Source organism: Gobius niger, assembly GCF_951799975.1.
Source record: "Gobius niger genome assembly, chromosome: 1".
NCBI classification, from domain to species: Eukaryota; Metazoa; Chordata; class Actinopteri; order Gobiiformes; family Gobiidae; genus Gobius; species Gobius niger.
In genome coordinates this window covers 55,144,830-55,158,789 of record NC_136852.1, presented here as the reverse complement: position 1 = coordinate 55,158,789, position 13,960 = coordinate 55,144,830, and the positions used below count along the sequence as shown (strand labels likewise).

General features: G+C 41.9%; 1 protein-coding gene across 1 annotated transcript; it reads right to left on the bottom strand.

Moving 5' to 3' along the window:
• Nucleotides 1–2,015: 2,015 nt before the first annotated feature.
• LOC306964719 (phosphatidylinositol transfer protein beta isoform-like) lies at nucleotides 2,016–13,793 on the bottom strand. Its single transcript, XM_079558833.1, has 11 exons — nucleotides 13,712–13,793; nucleotides 12,389–12,419; nucleotides 11,110–11,255; nucleotides 10,897–10,988; nucleotides 10,622–10,716; nucleotides 10,463–10,546; nucleotides 8,250–8,326; nucleotides 6,566–6,671; nucleotides 6,362–6,484; nucleotides 5,632–5,702; nucleotides 2,016–4,315 (listed from the first exon to the last, which is right to left on the bottom strand). The coding sequence occupies exons 1-10, from the start codon at nucleotides 13,729–13,731 to the stop codon at nucleotides 5,655–5,657; spliced, it is 822 nt and encodes a 273-aa protein (XP_079414959.1). The 5' UTR covers nucleotides 13,732–13,793; the 3' UTR covers nucleotides 2,016–4,315; nucleotides 5,632–5,654.
• Nucleotides 13,794–13,960: the final 167 nt, after the last annotated feature.

The window sequence follows — 13,960 nt, the reverse complement described above, 5'->3', positions numbered from 1 at the left end:
GCTACTTCACAAGTTTGATCAGACGCAGAAGTTACACAGTGAGTGACCACAGCTCCAAGAAGAAATTGCATTATTCCCTTATAATAGTCTATAGTTTGCGATGGCAGATCAGGAAAATGGACAATATTGAGATAAGCCTTACTGAGTGACAAGACAGTGCGCAAGTTCTGCCAGGCCATTGCATTTGTAACTACACGTAAAATTGACAAGAAGTCCATAGACCTGATGACTTTATGACCATACAAGGATTGTAAGCGGTTTTGTAATTTTTATTTTCATCGGCTTCTTTGTGTTACTGTCTAATGGCTGTACAGATATTGGGCTACCAAACCTATTCTTTATTTGTTTTTGAAAAAATCGTAGAAAAATGTTTATCCATAATCATTATTTTGTCAAATTCCCAAAGCTCCTCTTACCGCTGGTTAGTGAGCGGTGGCTATCGGGTAAACCTTTAGGAAATGCCAAAGACTTTTAGCAAGCAAACACAGTGCCATCTAGCGTCCAACGTCAGACAGGCAGTCCTGTAGGGCGAAAAGTTAACAATGTTCAAAAAATACAATAATGAATGATTACTATAAAATAGCATGAATAATCTTAGCCTATTGAAAATAAACAAACAAATACTGAAACTCCACCACTTTGTCTTCACAGCACAGGCAGAGGCTTTTGTGACAGTGTCCAGTGTCCAGGGCCTCAATGCCGCTCCTCTGATTTACTCACGCATAAGTCTCAATATTTCACTGGACATAACACAAGTGGGTGTCTCTCCACAGCCCTAATACATGGTGTTCCTCAGATATAGACATATTCCTGCGAGGGCATTTCCTTCCCATTGTGGGGGGGGGTCATCCATCCTGTCCCATTGCTGCAGTGTCCTCTTTGAGGCTGTCACTCAGTTGGGCCATCTCTCTATCCTGGGTCAGTATGGGTTAAGTAGCATCTGTCATCTGAAGTGTATTAGATGCCACCCCCTTTTGGATCATCACTGTCCTTCTCGTGGCTTGCAGGCTCCTCACCTTCACAACAACAGGAAAGAAATTTCTAAGGCTAAGCTTGACCTGGTCACAGAGGACGAGGAAACTCTCTCTGACATCACTGCAGACTTATTATAAGCCAAAAATAACTGTCTAGTACTGAGAAAACTTGTGGCGCCTCAGCATTTCTGGGCACAGGGGAGATCAAAAACGCAAACAGTGTACCAGGAACTTCCTCCAAAAACATCAGATCTGGGAATCCAATGAGCAAGATAAGATTGTTGTTATGATAAACTCCAGTTGAGTAATTTGCTATTCTTACAGTGAGTGAGGTGATCAACAAAAGCAAAGAAATTAACCATTGCTTATTTGGGGACTCACATTCAAATGCTGTTGTTATTTTGTGTGTACAGTATGCAAACTTCCCTTTAGTCATTATATATTCAGTGGGGAAAAAAAGTATTTGGTCAGTTTCACATAGACATTGTATTGGATTTTGGCCAAATACTTTTTTCCCCCACTGTATATATAATTTCTTCCATAATGAATCTGGTAAAAGTCATATTGCCATGTTCTCCAAGAACTTCCGGACATGTTGTCATTTTCTCTATTTAAACAGAATCATCATGGCACCCTAGTAGATGCAGCGATGGCTGTGTAGACACTTAGCTGCTGCAGAGCTGAACAGGAGGCGTGTGGGCGAGTCCGTCCATCTCCCCTTTTAGAAACTGCATCATTTGCTTGTTCTGGGGGAGATAGAGCTGGTTTCCTCACAGTGGCCACATGCGACTGTTCCGTTGCAAACAATAAATAGGTGGGTATCTCAGCCAACAGACTGTGGCTTTTCCTGCTCTTTAGCGTCAATTCCGCTTGTATTGTGAGACTGGACGACAGGTCAGCAATAGGTCACTAATAACTCGGTACTGATAAGGTTGTATCCTGCTTGATGTAGGTTCAACAGTTTAAATTAATATAAATACATCTGTCTGAAATTTAAAGTGAAATTTATTTGATATTTAGATACAATTACCGACTTTATGGCACACACAAGACCCACAGAAAGAAGAGGCAGAGAATACATTCAATACCACCCTGAATTTAAAAAGCTGATCCAAGACAAGGACATTCAGGAAAGGAGAAGGAAACTTGTTTTATATATATATATTTAAATTAAGGCTTACAGTTAAAATCTTAAAAGTTAATCTTTACCATTTTTTTTTAAAAATCAGATTGCCTTCACCCTTTCGATGCAAAGACCACGTTTGAGCACAATGACTGCACTTTCGGCCACTCAAAGTTGACACATTGCACACAGTGGAGAAAAAAGTAAAATATGGCAGCTTGATTTTGACGTATGAAAAAGTATGGACACAATTGAAATGATTGTTCACCTGAGAGACAGTCCTTTTAAATGTCACTGCCAAATCTCCTGAAAAATGTCCTAAGTTGGCAGCCTTTGAATACATGTAAACGCACCCCATGCAGTATATCCATACACACTCTTTGGACTAGCCTACAAGCCAGTGAATTGGATTGACAAAAGTACATGAATGGAGAAAAAAAAAAAAGTACTGAACTGCACAGAAAACTGAAATAACATCGTTCTCTGTAAAATAAACTGCTGTTTTCAAACCGTCAAGACACAGATAACCAAAATGACAATTCTTATGCGGTGTACACAGTCAAAAACATGATTGAAGCTGCAGCAAAAAGCGTCTTGGGAAGTCAAAACATGGCATATCCACATCTCCTGATTTGTGACACTTTGTATGAGTCTCTTGTACAGCCGCTTCTGTGCTCTGTGTTCTGGCAGCTACTTAGTCACTTTTAACTGGTTTAACAATTGCACTTGCTTTGGGAAAGGACACATGTTGAAATGCCGGACCTGGAATCTACAGCTTGTATGACTTTGCAAGGATTCAAACTAAGCAGCTTATGTTTACAGTGGGTTCAGAAAGTATCCGTACACCTCTAGCACACTATGTTGCAGTGTCATGCTTCAAAATAATTCAGCATTATGTTGAGCATGACTCTGGAACAAAAAAACACACACACAAGAAAGAAATAATTAAAAACATAAGTCTGAACCCACTGTATGTGTGAAGCAAACCGGTAGAAACGAGGGAGGTAGCATGGACGTAGCGTGGTCCAGCGGCTTAAACAAACTTTGACAGAGCGAGGTTTGGAGCATTAAGGCAAGGTGGTGCATGATGCTGGTGCTGACTGGGGAATCGCTATAAGGCTGTAACGAATCTGTAAACACACACCAAGTGAATGGTCTGGATGTCTGGTCTCACACCGGTAGCCAGATGAGTAAGACAGGCCTCTCGGATGGGCAAGGCGTGGCGCGGTTTAGCTTGTGACAGCGGCTGGAGGGGAGTAGCACCATCTGTGGCTGTTTTTCAGTGCCGTTTCTCTGGGGACATCTGTTGGGGGGAGTCGAGCGCTGCAATGTATGTGTGAAAGTCTCTAAAAATAAGGAGTGCAGTTTTCGGGGCGTGTGCGGGAGTTGGGCTCGTGTGATTGCTGTAAACACTTGGGAAGCAACATCCAGAAATGAGCGTGCTCCGATCTGCCCACCTCAGTCACAGAGAAGGCATCCACACCTGTGCGATTTTTCGTACGTGTGTCACGGACAGCTTGTGTAGGTTTCTATTAAGTGGGATACCTGTCCGGGCATGATTGTCAGTGCTAATAAGATGCGCTGTGGGGAGTGATTCGGAGGGAAGGTGGGGGTTACAATGTCCTGAGTTACAGGCGCCGAGCATGTTTGCATGTAATCTCTAAAATGGAGGCTGTGGCAGGAAAGAACACGAGTATGACAGTCTCATGTCAGGGAATGCAAAAGCACAGCACAAAATGGATGTAGTGAGGCAGGAGAGACATCATTGTTTTGGGAATGTTTGGAGATCAGGTCAATAGGAATCATTTGGTCCAATACCTGCCACAGTGGAATGGAAACATCTGTAAAATCGTCTATAGCAAGGAGTCCTTATAGAAGGATTAAGTACGATCACATGAGCACTAACCAAACTTCAGTACAATTGCATAAGGGTAATAGAAACTAGGATTGTGTTGTTTTTTTTTGTGTGTAAATCAAACCCTCCATGGATAAAAAGAGTCTAGGCTTGGGTGCAGGTCTGGGATCTTGCTCTAGTGATCGCAAGTGTAGCAGAGGCCCCTCCGCCGTGGCCAGAAAACAGTTAATCAGGTAAAATTTGGCACCAGAGAAGGCCTGATAGCAAATCGCCTACGCCGCCGTCACTGGTGGTTTAAAAATCCAAAGGGACTTCTCATTCATCTGCAGCACTGGTTCCTCTCACGGCACCCTGTTTACGAAGCTGTGGGAGAGAATACACAAGTCAGATGAAAACGATACGGGTGAGTAAACAACAGGCACCACAGAGAACGTTCGGTTTGCTCCAGATGTTAAAATTAATGATGAATTAGAAAATGTGTATAAATCAGTTGTTATTTTAAAGCAAATTTGATTAAGAAAAAGCAATTCGATCTAAAAGAAAAAAAAGAAAAAATGGCTTTTGCTTTGAAATTCAACTGAAATACATTCACTTTCACAACATGCTTATCAAATGACGCACAGAACAAACACTTGTGCTATGCTTATTCTTCTCATACTGCTTACGCATCTTCAGCTGATAAACATCTTAAGTTTGGCCTTTAAGAAACACAGTTACCTGCGTCTTCACAATAAAGAAAAGAATCACTTAACAGTTGCTCTACCCGACGGCTGAACGGGCTGATGGCTTTAGAAAGTCAATTAATGCTGGAATCTCAGGGCCCAATAGTGTAATCGAACAGCTTAAACTGAGCCTGGCCCTAAACAGAGACATGGACACATGATAAATTGTATAAGGATTCTACCACACACTTCTCTATCCTTTTGCCATCCCTCCGTCTACCTTTTCTTCAATCACAGAGCAGGCCTCCTCTGAACTACAGAAATCCATTTGTATGTTAATGAGGAAAAGAGACCATTTTAAAACCAACCCCTTTTCCCATTTCTTTCTGGTCTTCATTTTTAACCAGTAAACATCAGAAGAACCTCCAGTGTGCTGGAGCCGTCACCAGTGAGGACACCTCAGTGCACCACATTCAGTCTGTGTGACCCCCCTGACCCAAACCCAGGTTAAGGCTGTGTTTGGCTGCTCACCGCAGCACTTTGATGGTACCCACATGTTTACTTTCTTCAGGAGAAATGGGAAACACATGGTGAGTTGGGCGCAATGGAGAGGGGGGGAGGCAGAACACAAAATGCTGCATGTTGGGAAGAAGCCAGGAATGTCTGGCCCACTTTAGCCAGTCCAGTCCAGACTCAGTTTCACCACTTTGTTCAGCCAACAACTTCAAGAATGATATTTAAAGTCGTTCCAAGTACAATTTGAGTGGAGTTTCATAAAATACTGAAATTAAAGCCTATACTTTGAAGAGCATATTTTGTTCCATAGAAAAGGCAAAAGCTTCAAAAAGATTCACACTTTTTTGGAAGAAACAAGACCTACGCGACAGTGTTTGTTGGCTCAGAAATGGGATACTTGCACAAGCACACGGTGGACACAGCCAGCTATAGCAATGACAGTGGTCAAGCAGTGACAAAGCATGAAAAGCATGCAGAAGCCCAGAGGGGAGAAGAACTTACAGCCACACCCACACTAAAGCAGGCTACTCCTCTGCAGCCTTTGTGCCCCGCACACTGCCTTTCTTACGCATCTAGACAGAAATTAGAATAAAGGCAATCACAAATATAATCATGGTTTGTTACAGGCCATAGATCCACATTGACAATTGCACAGATTATACAGCAATAACATGATGTTTAATGATTACTTCTGATCTTTAATTCATTGATTATATGAAAACATAGGAAACAGAAAAGATTTCGATATTGTGTAACATGTAAGCCTTTTATAAACAAACACAATCAGACGGCTACCAGACGGCTCATTTAAGAAGAGCTGCTTATTTGTACACAGTCCTGCCGGCTTTTCCCACCCGGAGGAGATTCTACTCGAGCCTTAGCGCTGATTGCTGCTCAGGCGGCTGTTTGCCCAGAAAAAGCGATGGTCCATGGCGCAGCTAGTGATGTGCGTCTCTCTCCTTCAAGAGGAGCGAGCTTCTCCGCTTGTTTGCGCTTCACTTTTCTGGTCTGCGTTAGATTGGGGATGTTTGGTGAATATATCAATATTATTTGCCGTGACTGGAAAAGACTTTGCTAATTTCATTAGTTAGCCTGGAGTTGGTGCCACTGCGCTGCTAAAGCGTCGCCCTGTACGCTTTTTTGACATGTGCGTCAAACATAAGCGGAGAATAGCCGTCTACAATAGATAAACCATATGCACCGTTTGTAAAAGGCTTGTCCAACCTCTCACCTCATCCAGCTCCTTTTGAGTCTCCTTCTCCATCCTCCTGATGTCATCCATATTCAGCTCCACCCACTTATCAATCCAGCAAAACAGCTGGCGGTGGAAGTTTGTGAAGATCCTCTTTTCTTGCTACATTAGATGAACATACACAGTAAAACACAGAACATGTAACTCTTGATACGTGATAAAGTAGCTTATGCAAGTGCTGACCTCATGAATGAAGTTCTCCACTTTTGTCTGCAGGCCCCACCACTTAAACTTGACCGTCACCAGTTTGTAGGCACACATCTTTGGGCAGTTCAGCTCCGTCTGTGACAGGACATGAGAAGAGTTAGAACAAGTTAATATGCATCAGACCAAACAAATAAAAATAAAACACTTCCTTCAAAGAAAAAAGATTCTATCTGAAGATACTTTAGCCTAATCTTCACATTATACATTTATAGTGCTGTGGGAATGCAGCTTCCTGAAATAATTATCAAAATAAAGATATGCAGCACTTTAAGCTGCGATATATTTGTAAAAGTCACTGACAGCTTACACTCTCGCACACGGCTCAGAAGAGGAGAGGTTTGAGGCAGAGCAAAGTGGATAAACTCTAGATGAAGGGACCATTTGGCAGCCTCCGCCCTGACATAGACACGGTTCCCAAAAGGCTTGCCTTTGTGGCCACAGAGGCAGATAAAACAGCCCCTGCAAAGTGATAAGGGTGCAGCGCTGCAAAGCTGGTTACATTATTAACAGCCAGGACCTGCTCACCCTCAGAGAACACCTGTTTAATTAATCACTTGGTTCTGGCTCGGCATTCTCCAGAAATGCCACAGACCCAGCTCAATCATCCTCATCCCTCTGCCGTTTGATGCTGCGATCACGGAAGAGTGCAGAGGAAACGAGACGCATTTCTAAATTTGCAGTGGGTTTAGAAAAGTTGTCATCGCTAAAGGAGAACTTCACATGAAACGGATTTGACATCAAAACACTTACGGTGACATTTCTTCTCTGCCTCTATGTGCCCCACTCAAAGGAGCACCAGTTTTCAGAAATACAAAGGCTACGATATGCAGCATGTGTGCATGCAGAGATAGACAAGAGTTTTATTGCTCTGAGTAGCTGGCAGAAATTGTGCCTCTGTTGTCACATAACTACTTTTTTCACCTTTTCAAAACAGTCTTTTTCCATGTCCACAGCGGGGAGAAAGTGATCTAATTAAAACACAAAATGCAAAGTTGTGCTTCTTTATTCAGACTTTTTAAAGGTGCCTTTGTTCTTTCAAATTCTCTAAATGTTTTGAAGCAGAGGAAACTTTCCCATGGTGAACTTTGTAGGCTCCGCCACCACAGAAATGCTCAGAGTTTCAAGACATAGCAGGACCCATTTCTAAAGCTTCAGGTTAAAATTGGTTTCCATAGAAATGTATAAATTGCCACTTCTATGATTTACTGACATTTTTCTTGGCATTTCTCTCTCCCTTTTATTGAGAGCAATGATTCTCAGCTGGTGGGTTCAGGGCCCAAAAGTCAGCCGCAGAACCGTTTTCAGCGGGGTTGCGAGCCTGTTCCAGGGAACTTTTTTTTTCAATATGTTCCATCTGAAACTGACCGGGAAACACTACTGGAGTCTGTTAATGAATGTTATTGGGTTGTTTTGATCATATTTTCAGGCCTAAAGGCAGTGGAAAATACAATATTCTCTGCAATATATGACAAATTACATTTCTATTTGGGGGGCGGCTTGTCATCCTTGGGTAATGGTGGGTTGAGCACCACCGACCTAGAAAACCCCTCCTGGTCTACTGGATATTATATTTTGAAATTTTACATAAACATTACATAAACAAACTCAAGAATAAACTAAATAAATGAATTGGAGGTTTCCTTCATCTCAAAATACTACCTTCCAGTTGGATCCCAAAGGTCCTCTGCCAGTCTTCTCTGACTTGAAAATGGCAGGGTCTTCGTCTGCCTTATAATCCTAAAAGAAAAGAAAAAAAAGTGACGATCTTTCGAGCCATTTCCACTGTGTTGTCTTTAACATGAACATTTGTACAATGTCTGAGAGTGTGAGACCAAGTTCACAGAGACGACTCTATAATTCACCACATTATAGCTAAATAGCAAATGTTTTTTATGGTGACACGCAACGCTCCACATAAAAGGAGGAAGTATCTGAAAGTATAAAAAAAGCAAGAAAGATAGCAATACAAATAAATCAAATGGTTTTCAAATTATCAACAGCTTGAGGGTCCAGTAATTTTAAATAAATCATGATGTGCCTGCAGCTAAAGGCTGCTTTTCAGGGCTATTGAACAACAGGAGGGTGCCTAGTGTGTAGTAGCAGAGAGAAAGCCACCTCTACATACAAAGCACACACACAATTATTTGCAGTTTCAATGCAGAAAGCTCCATCACTATAACAATGCGCTGCGCCGCGCTAATGAGCTCTGTGAATCGATGTGCAGTAGAAGGCGAGGCGCGCCTCCTCCTCTGGTAAGACGTGTGCGTTTGCATCATGTGTGTGTTTGCAAGTTCCGGCGCGAACAGCACTGTGCGCCTTAATTACACTAACAAACTCATGTGTGCTGGCGGTCCGCCCCAGGCCCTGCAGCCATGCCTCAGGCTCAGGGCTGATAGGGCCCTCAGACACAACACACGTCCGCCTCGTTAGCCCACCGCAAACAAACACACACACACACACACAAATGAGGCAATGTGCTGTCGAATAACAGCAATCATGTGTAAGCCCTTCATAAGACTTCAATGATTCAAAGGGGAAAATTTGGGATTTTGCAACTTATATATTAATATATCAAGGGAAATCTCGGGAATCCAATTAAAGCTGATAAACAAAGACTTCAAAGATTTTTTGTGGGGGATTATTGGCTTTCAAATACAGACTTGGTTACCTGAATAAAAAATAAAATTGGTGAATTTTACATGTGCCTGATCAATATGCAACACACAACAGACTATGACTTAATATGTCGACATTTCACTGAAAATGAGCAGAATAATGAAACTCATATCTGTCCCCACAAACCAATTTCAATCAGTGCTTTTTCAGGTTATTCATTGACACTCATGTTAAAGGAATAGGCCACCGTTTTTACATACCAAGATATGTTCTTACATAGCCTTAGCCAAGTTAATATATTCCCGTATAGTCTTTGTCCGTGCGCTCTGTCAGGCAAACGGAGCACATACGCAGCCTCTCCCACATGTCATATAGCTCCGAAAAAGCTCCCGATAGAAGCTACCAAGCTCTTCCACGTGTTCCCTATTTAAATAAAGTTACGTGAAGTGTTTTCATGCGAAGTATATTTACACAGAAATGTAGCATGTCGATTTTATAAGCAGATAAAAATGGGTTCTATATTGTTAGGCGTAATGATACGAGGAGCAAAACGTCCGCGTAGTAACTCCTAAAGACTTCCCCGCTCACTTCCGTCAATAGAAGCTGCGTGACTGAGAGCTAGCAGAGAACAGTTGAGCGTCGATAACTTGTGAACAATACCTTTTACGTGCATCGTGCCGGGCTGTGATAACAAGCAGAAAGTATATAGTGTAGTAATGTTTCACAGATTTCCAACTCACCCCGGACGACGACACAGGACTCAGGACCTCTACCATGAGGTAGGAATGCGTGAGCACTTTCCCAAAATATATTTTCTGCTTGTTGTAAAAGGCTCTGTACAAGTCACGCAGCTTCTATTGACGGAAGTGAGCGGGGGAAGTCTTTAGGAGTTACTACGCGAACGTTTTGCTCCTCGTATCATTACGCCTCACAATATAGTTCCCCTTTTTATCTGCTTATAAAATCGACATGCTACATTTCTGTTTAAATATACTTTGCATGAAAACACTTCACGTAACTTTATTTAAATAGGGAACACGTGGAAGAGCTTGGTAGCTTCTATCGGGAGCTTTTTCGGAGCTATATGACATGTGGGAGAGGCTGCGTATGTGCTCCGTTTGCGTGACAGAGCGCACGGACAAAGACCAGACGGGGATATATTAACTTGGCTAAGGCTATGTAAGAACATATCTTGGTATGTAAAAACGGTGGCCTATTCCTTTAAGACTTCCTTTACAGTCCATAGAAAATACTTACAGCTGAAGACACTTGTGATCTGTCAGCAATGTCAATGGGTACAACAGTCCTCATTGCTAGTGTCTCCTTGTCCAGTTTATGCACCTGGAAGCAAAGAGTTTTACTGAGTGATCTGGACTTTGCAACATGATACTTAGTTTTGTATGTTACAGTACTCACATTTTCTAGCTCGCCAAGGTCCGGTTTGTGCCATGTTTCAATTTTTATGACAAAATCATCTTTCATATATTCATTCTTAAAGGAGGAAGGACATTCTTATTAGCAACTTGCAAATATATTTCCAAAATCAGTGAAGAAATTAAATAAACTTACTGTAACAACTGGATATGGTATTGCATGAGGGGAAGAAAATGTGAGTTTAGAATGCAAACTTGTTTTACATAGATTTTTACATACAGGGTACTCGTGAAAACACAAGGAGGCAGTAGACTTACTGGTACGGCAGAAGGGGTAGGCGTTCCAGGCTTTTTCATGAAATATAAGGGACCCCTCAGGAGCCACGAGCTTCACAAAGGCGGGGACTTTACTAAAAGGGGAAAACGCACGGGTTCAACAAACTACAAGTGACAAGCGACTGCTGAAACAACACTGCCCTCTAGTGGCAGGACAGCGCAATCACATCAAGGACAAACACCTAATAACTGCACCTTTTTAAATGGTATATTTTGTGCGTATATTGTCCTTTTTCTCCATCTTTTTCATAAGGTTCATTCTTAAGGACCTCAATGCCTTCGCCGCCCCCGGTTTCATTTTTGCTCGCTTCAGCCACTGAGAACAACTGCCCCACTTGATACTGAAAAGAAAATAAAGCACAGCATTAAATTACACTTTAATGAACAGTGTTGAAAAAGTCAAGTACAAAGAATAAAAACAAAATGTGCCTTTAGGGCAGGCCACTGCAAAATACTACAGAGCAGGTAATCTGGAGTTAAAGCACATAGTCCAATAGAGTCTCTACATTCACGATCTACTCTAGACTGGGGTTCCCAAACTGTACAGCCCCTCCCCCCTGCAAAAAGGTAATATTGGTAATTGGTCAAATAAATAATGTCAAGCAAAAAAACGGATGTATTTATTTATTTGTTAAGCGCCTTTCACAGAGACCAAGCAAACGGTTTCCATTCACTCCATGCTTGGTGTTGGTAAACTACCTTGGTAGCCACAGCAGTCATACGTGTAAATGCACCATCTATATTAAAGCTTGTGCACTTTTTGAGTGACAGTGCAGTTGTGGTGAATAGGTCTGGGCTCATTCTGCACCTTTGGACATTGCTGGAACATGTAGGGGGAGAAAATACAATCGGTTCTCTGGGTTGATTAAATCTTGGCAAAATGCAAGAGCGACTCAGACAGTAGAGCAGGTCCTCTCAACACTAGAAGGTTGGGGGTTCAAACCTCGGCTCCTGGTGCACATTGTCTTGTCTTTGGGCATGACTTGTAATCCACCTGGCCTGTGTGAATGTAGTGTGAGTGATTGGTAACAGTCAGAGGGGCCAATGGACTAGAACTGGGGTAAACTTACTTCAGTTTACCCCAGAGTAGCAGGAGCTTATAACCATTGGGTATGGAGTGAATGTCTTGTCAAGTCTGAAGTGCAATAAAAGTGTAAGCTTTTATTGTTATTAACTGCTGTATATTGGGTTGCGGCTTGTCATCCTGATGTGTTAACCTAATCAGAATGAGAATGTCGTAAACCTGAACACTCATTCACTTCTATGTAGAGATGTAGCTATCGGCTTTCTATGTTAGACACGTGGTTTTGATGTTGAGTGAATTAAAAACGTGACCCAGCTCATAATAGTGGCTGAAAAAGGTGGAGAACCAGGGATCTAAACAACAGTGGAAACTAGAAAGAGACCATTTAGTCCGGTATCTGTGGTGGTATCTCAAATGCCCTGTTTGTGCAGATGATGAAAGTTCACTCACCTCCTCAACACTACATGGTAAAATCACTCGGCTGCAAACAGAAGACAGAAGAAGTTAGATAATTCTGACATAATCAACTACTGTCAAGTTGTGATTTTTGCACATTTTGTTTCAGAGGAATATCTGAACTTCAACATGTAAAAAAAAAAATGAATTCCCAAAGCTGACAGACTCCTAACGGGATCTGTGTGATTACCTCAGAGTCATTGCATCATTTACCTGACCCTAAAAGGTTTTCAGCTCAGTCTGACCACTAACCACACAGTGAAATACTCAGCACCTGCTGCACAGAGGAAGTGTCTCAGAGCTTTTTGTGCAGCAGTGCATTTATTGCATTGTTATTCAAGCCTCCATTTAAAGGCATTTCTTTGGAGCAAACTGGGGAATTTTTTATTACATTTTTGAGACAATTTCCTCAACGCATTTCAAAATCCAAAAAGTATCCCTTTAAAATCAAAAAATCCCTATTGATGATAGTAAATGACCATATGTTTAATTCACTTTGAGTGTATTTGTTCCATCGATCTCTTTTGAGAGTGTGCCTTACATACACATATCAATACAATACTACTGATCAAGGCTGCTGTGTTCTGTAGTGTAAACAATGTGGATTAACTTCTTAAATCAGAGCTTTCAAATAGGATTATGTTGTCCATGATTAGAAGATCGCCAGGATTATATATGAATGCTCTTAAGCGTGCAAACCGCTGTCTAACTCTTTATGACATCTTTGCTCCAATGATTGAACCAATCCTGTTGTTTATGTAATCCTTTGTGTCAAATTAATGTAGTGACTCACCAAGCTAGCACTTCGGCTAGCTAGTTTCCTTCTCTCACTAAAGTGTCAGCCAGCACCAGGAAGGGGAAACTTTTCAGAATAATAGAGAAGAGATATGTGTTTCATGTTGGAACAATCACTTTCCAGCCTGGTATTGGCAGAGATGTGTCGTTTGCTGTGAAGTGTCGCAACAGGTTAATCTCCCCAACACTAGCACAGGATTAGCCTCGAGTGCACAAACTGCTAGTTTGGGATTAGCCGCTGGATTGGCGTTCATACATTGGCAACTTAATATAAAGAGTTTAACTCTTTAATGGCAATACTATACCAGAAGGTGCTTCTTATCTTAAAAAGAGTAACATAATAGCTGCTGTCGAAGCCGGTAGGCCACAGCAGTTTAGAGAAATCCCACCCTTCCCTCGTGTGTCTAACGGAGTAACACACGCTCACTTAACTATTGTTTAGTCCATTAGTTTCACACGCAAACATCTTATCACAATTCTCAGAATAAGATGTGAAATGATCGGATATGAAAAAGTACTTACTATTCCTTGATGAGGACCATCGTGGCTCAGTGCAATGGGCTCCAGACCAGTCCGCTCACGGCACTTCCCAGAGACTCACGGCTCACAGTGTGACGTCACAACACCTCCCTCCTGCCCCCGCGGTAAGGCCACTCCCATGGCCCACTCGAACAACTTTGATTTGTGCAAAAGACTTATATCAAACATCAGGCACAATGGTCGGTATAAGATCGAAATAGTTGTGTAGCTTTTTTTGTTCTTAATCAATCT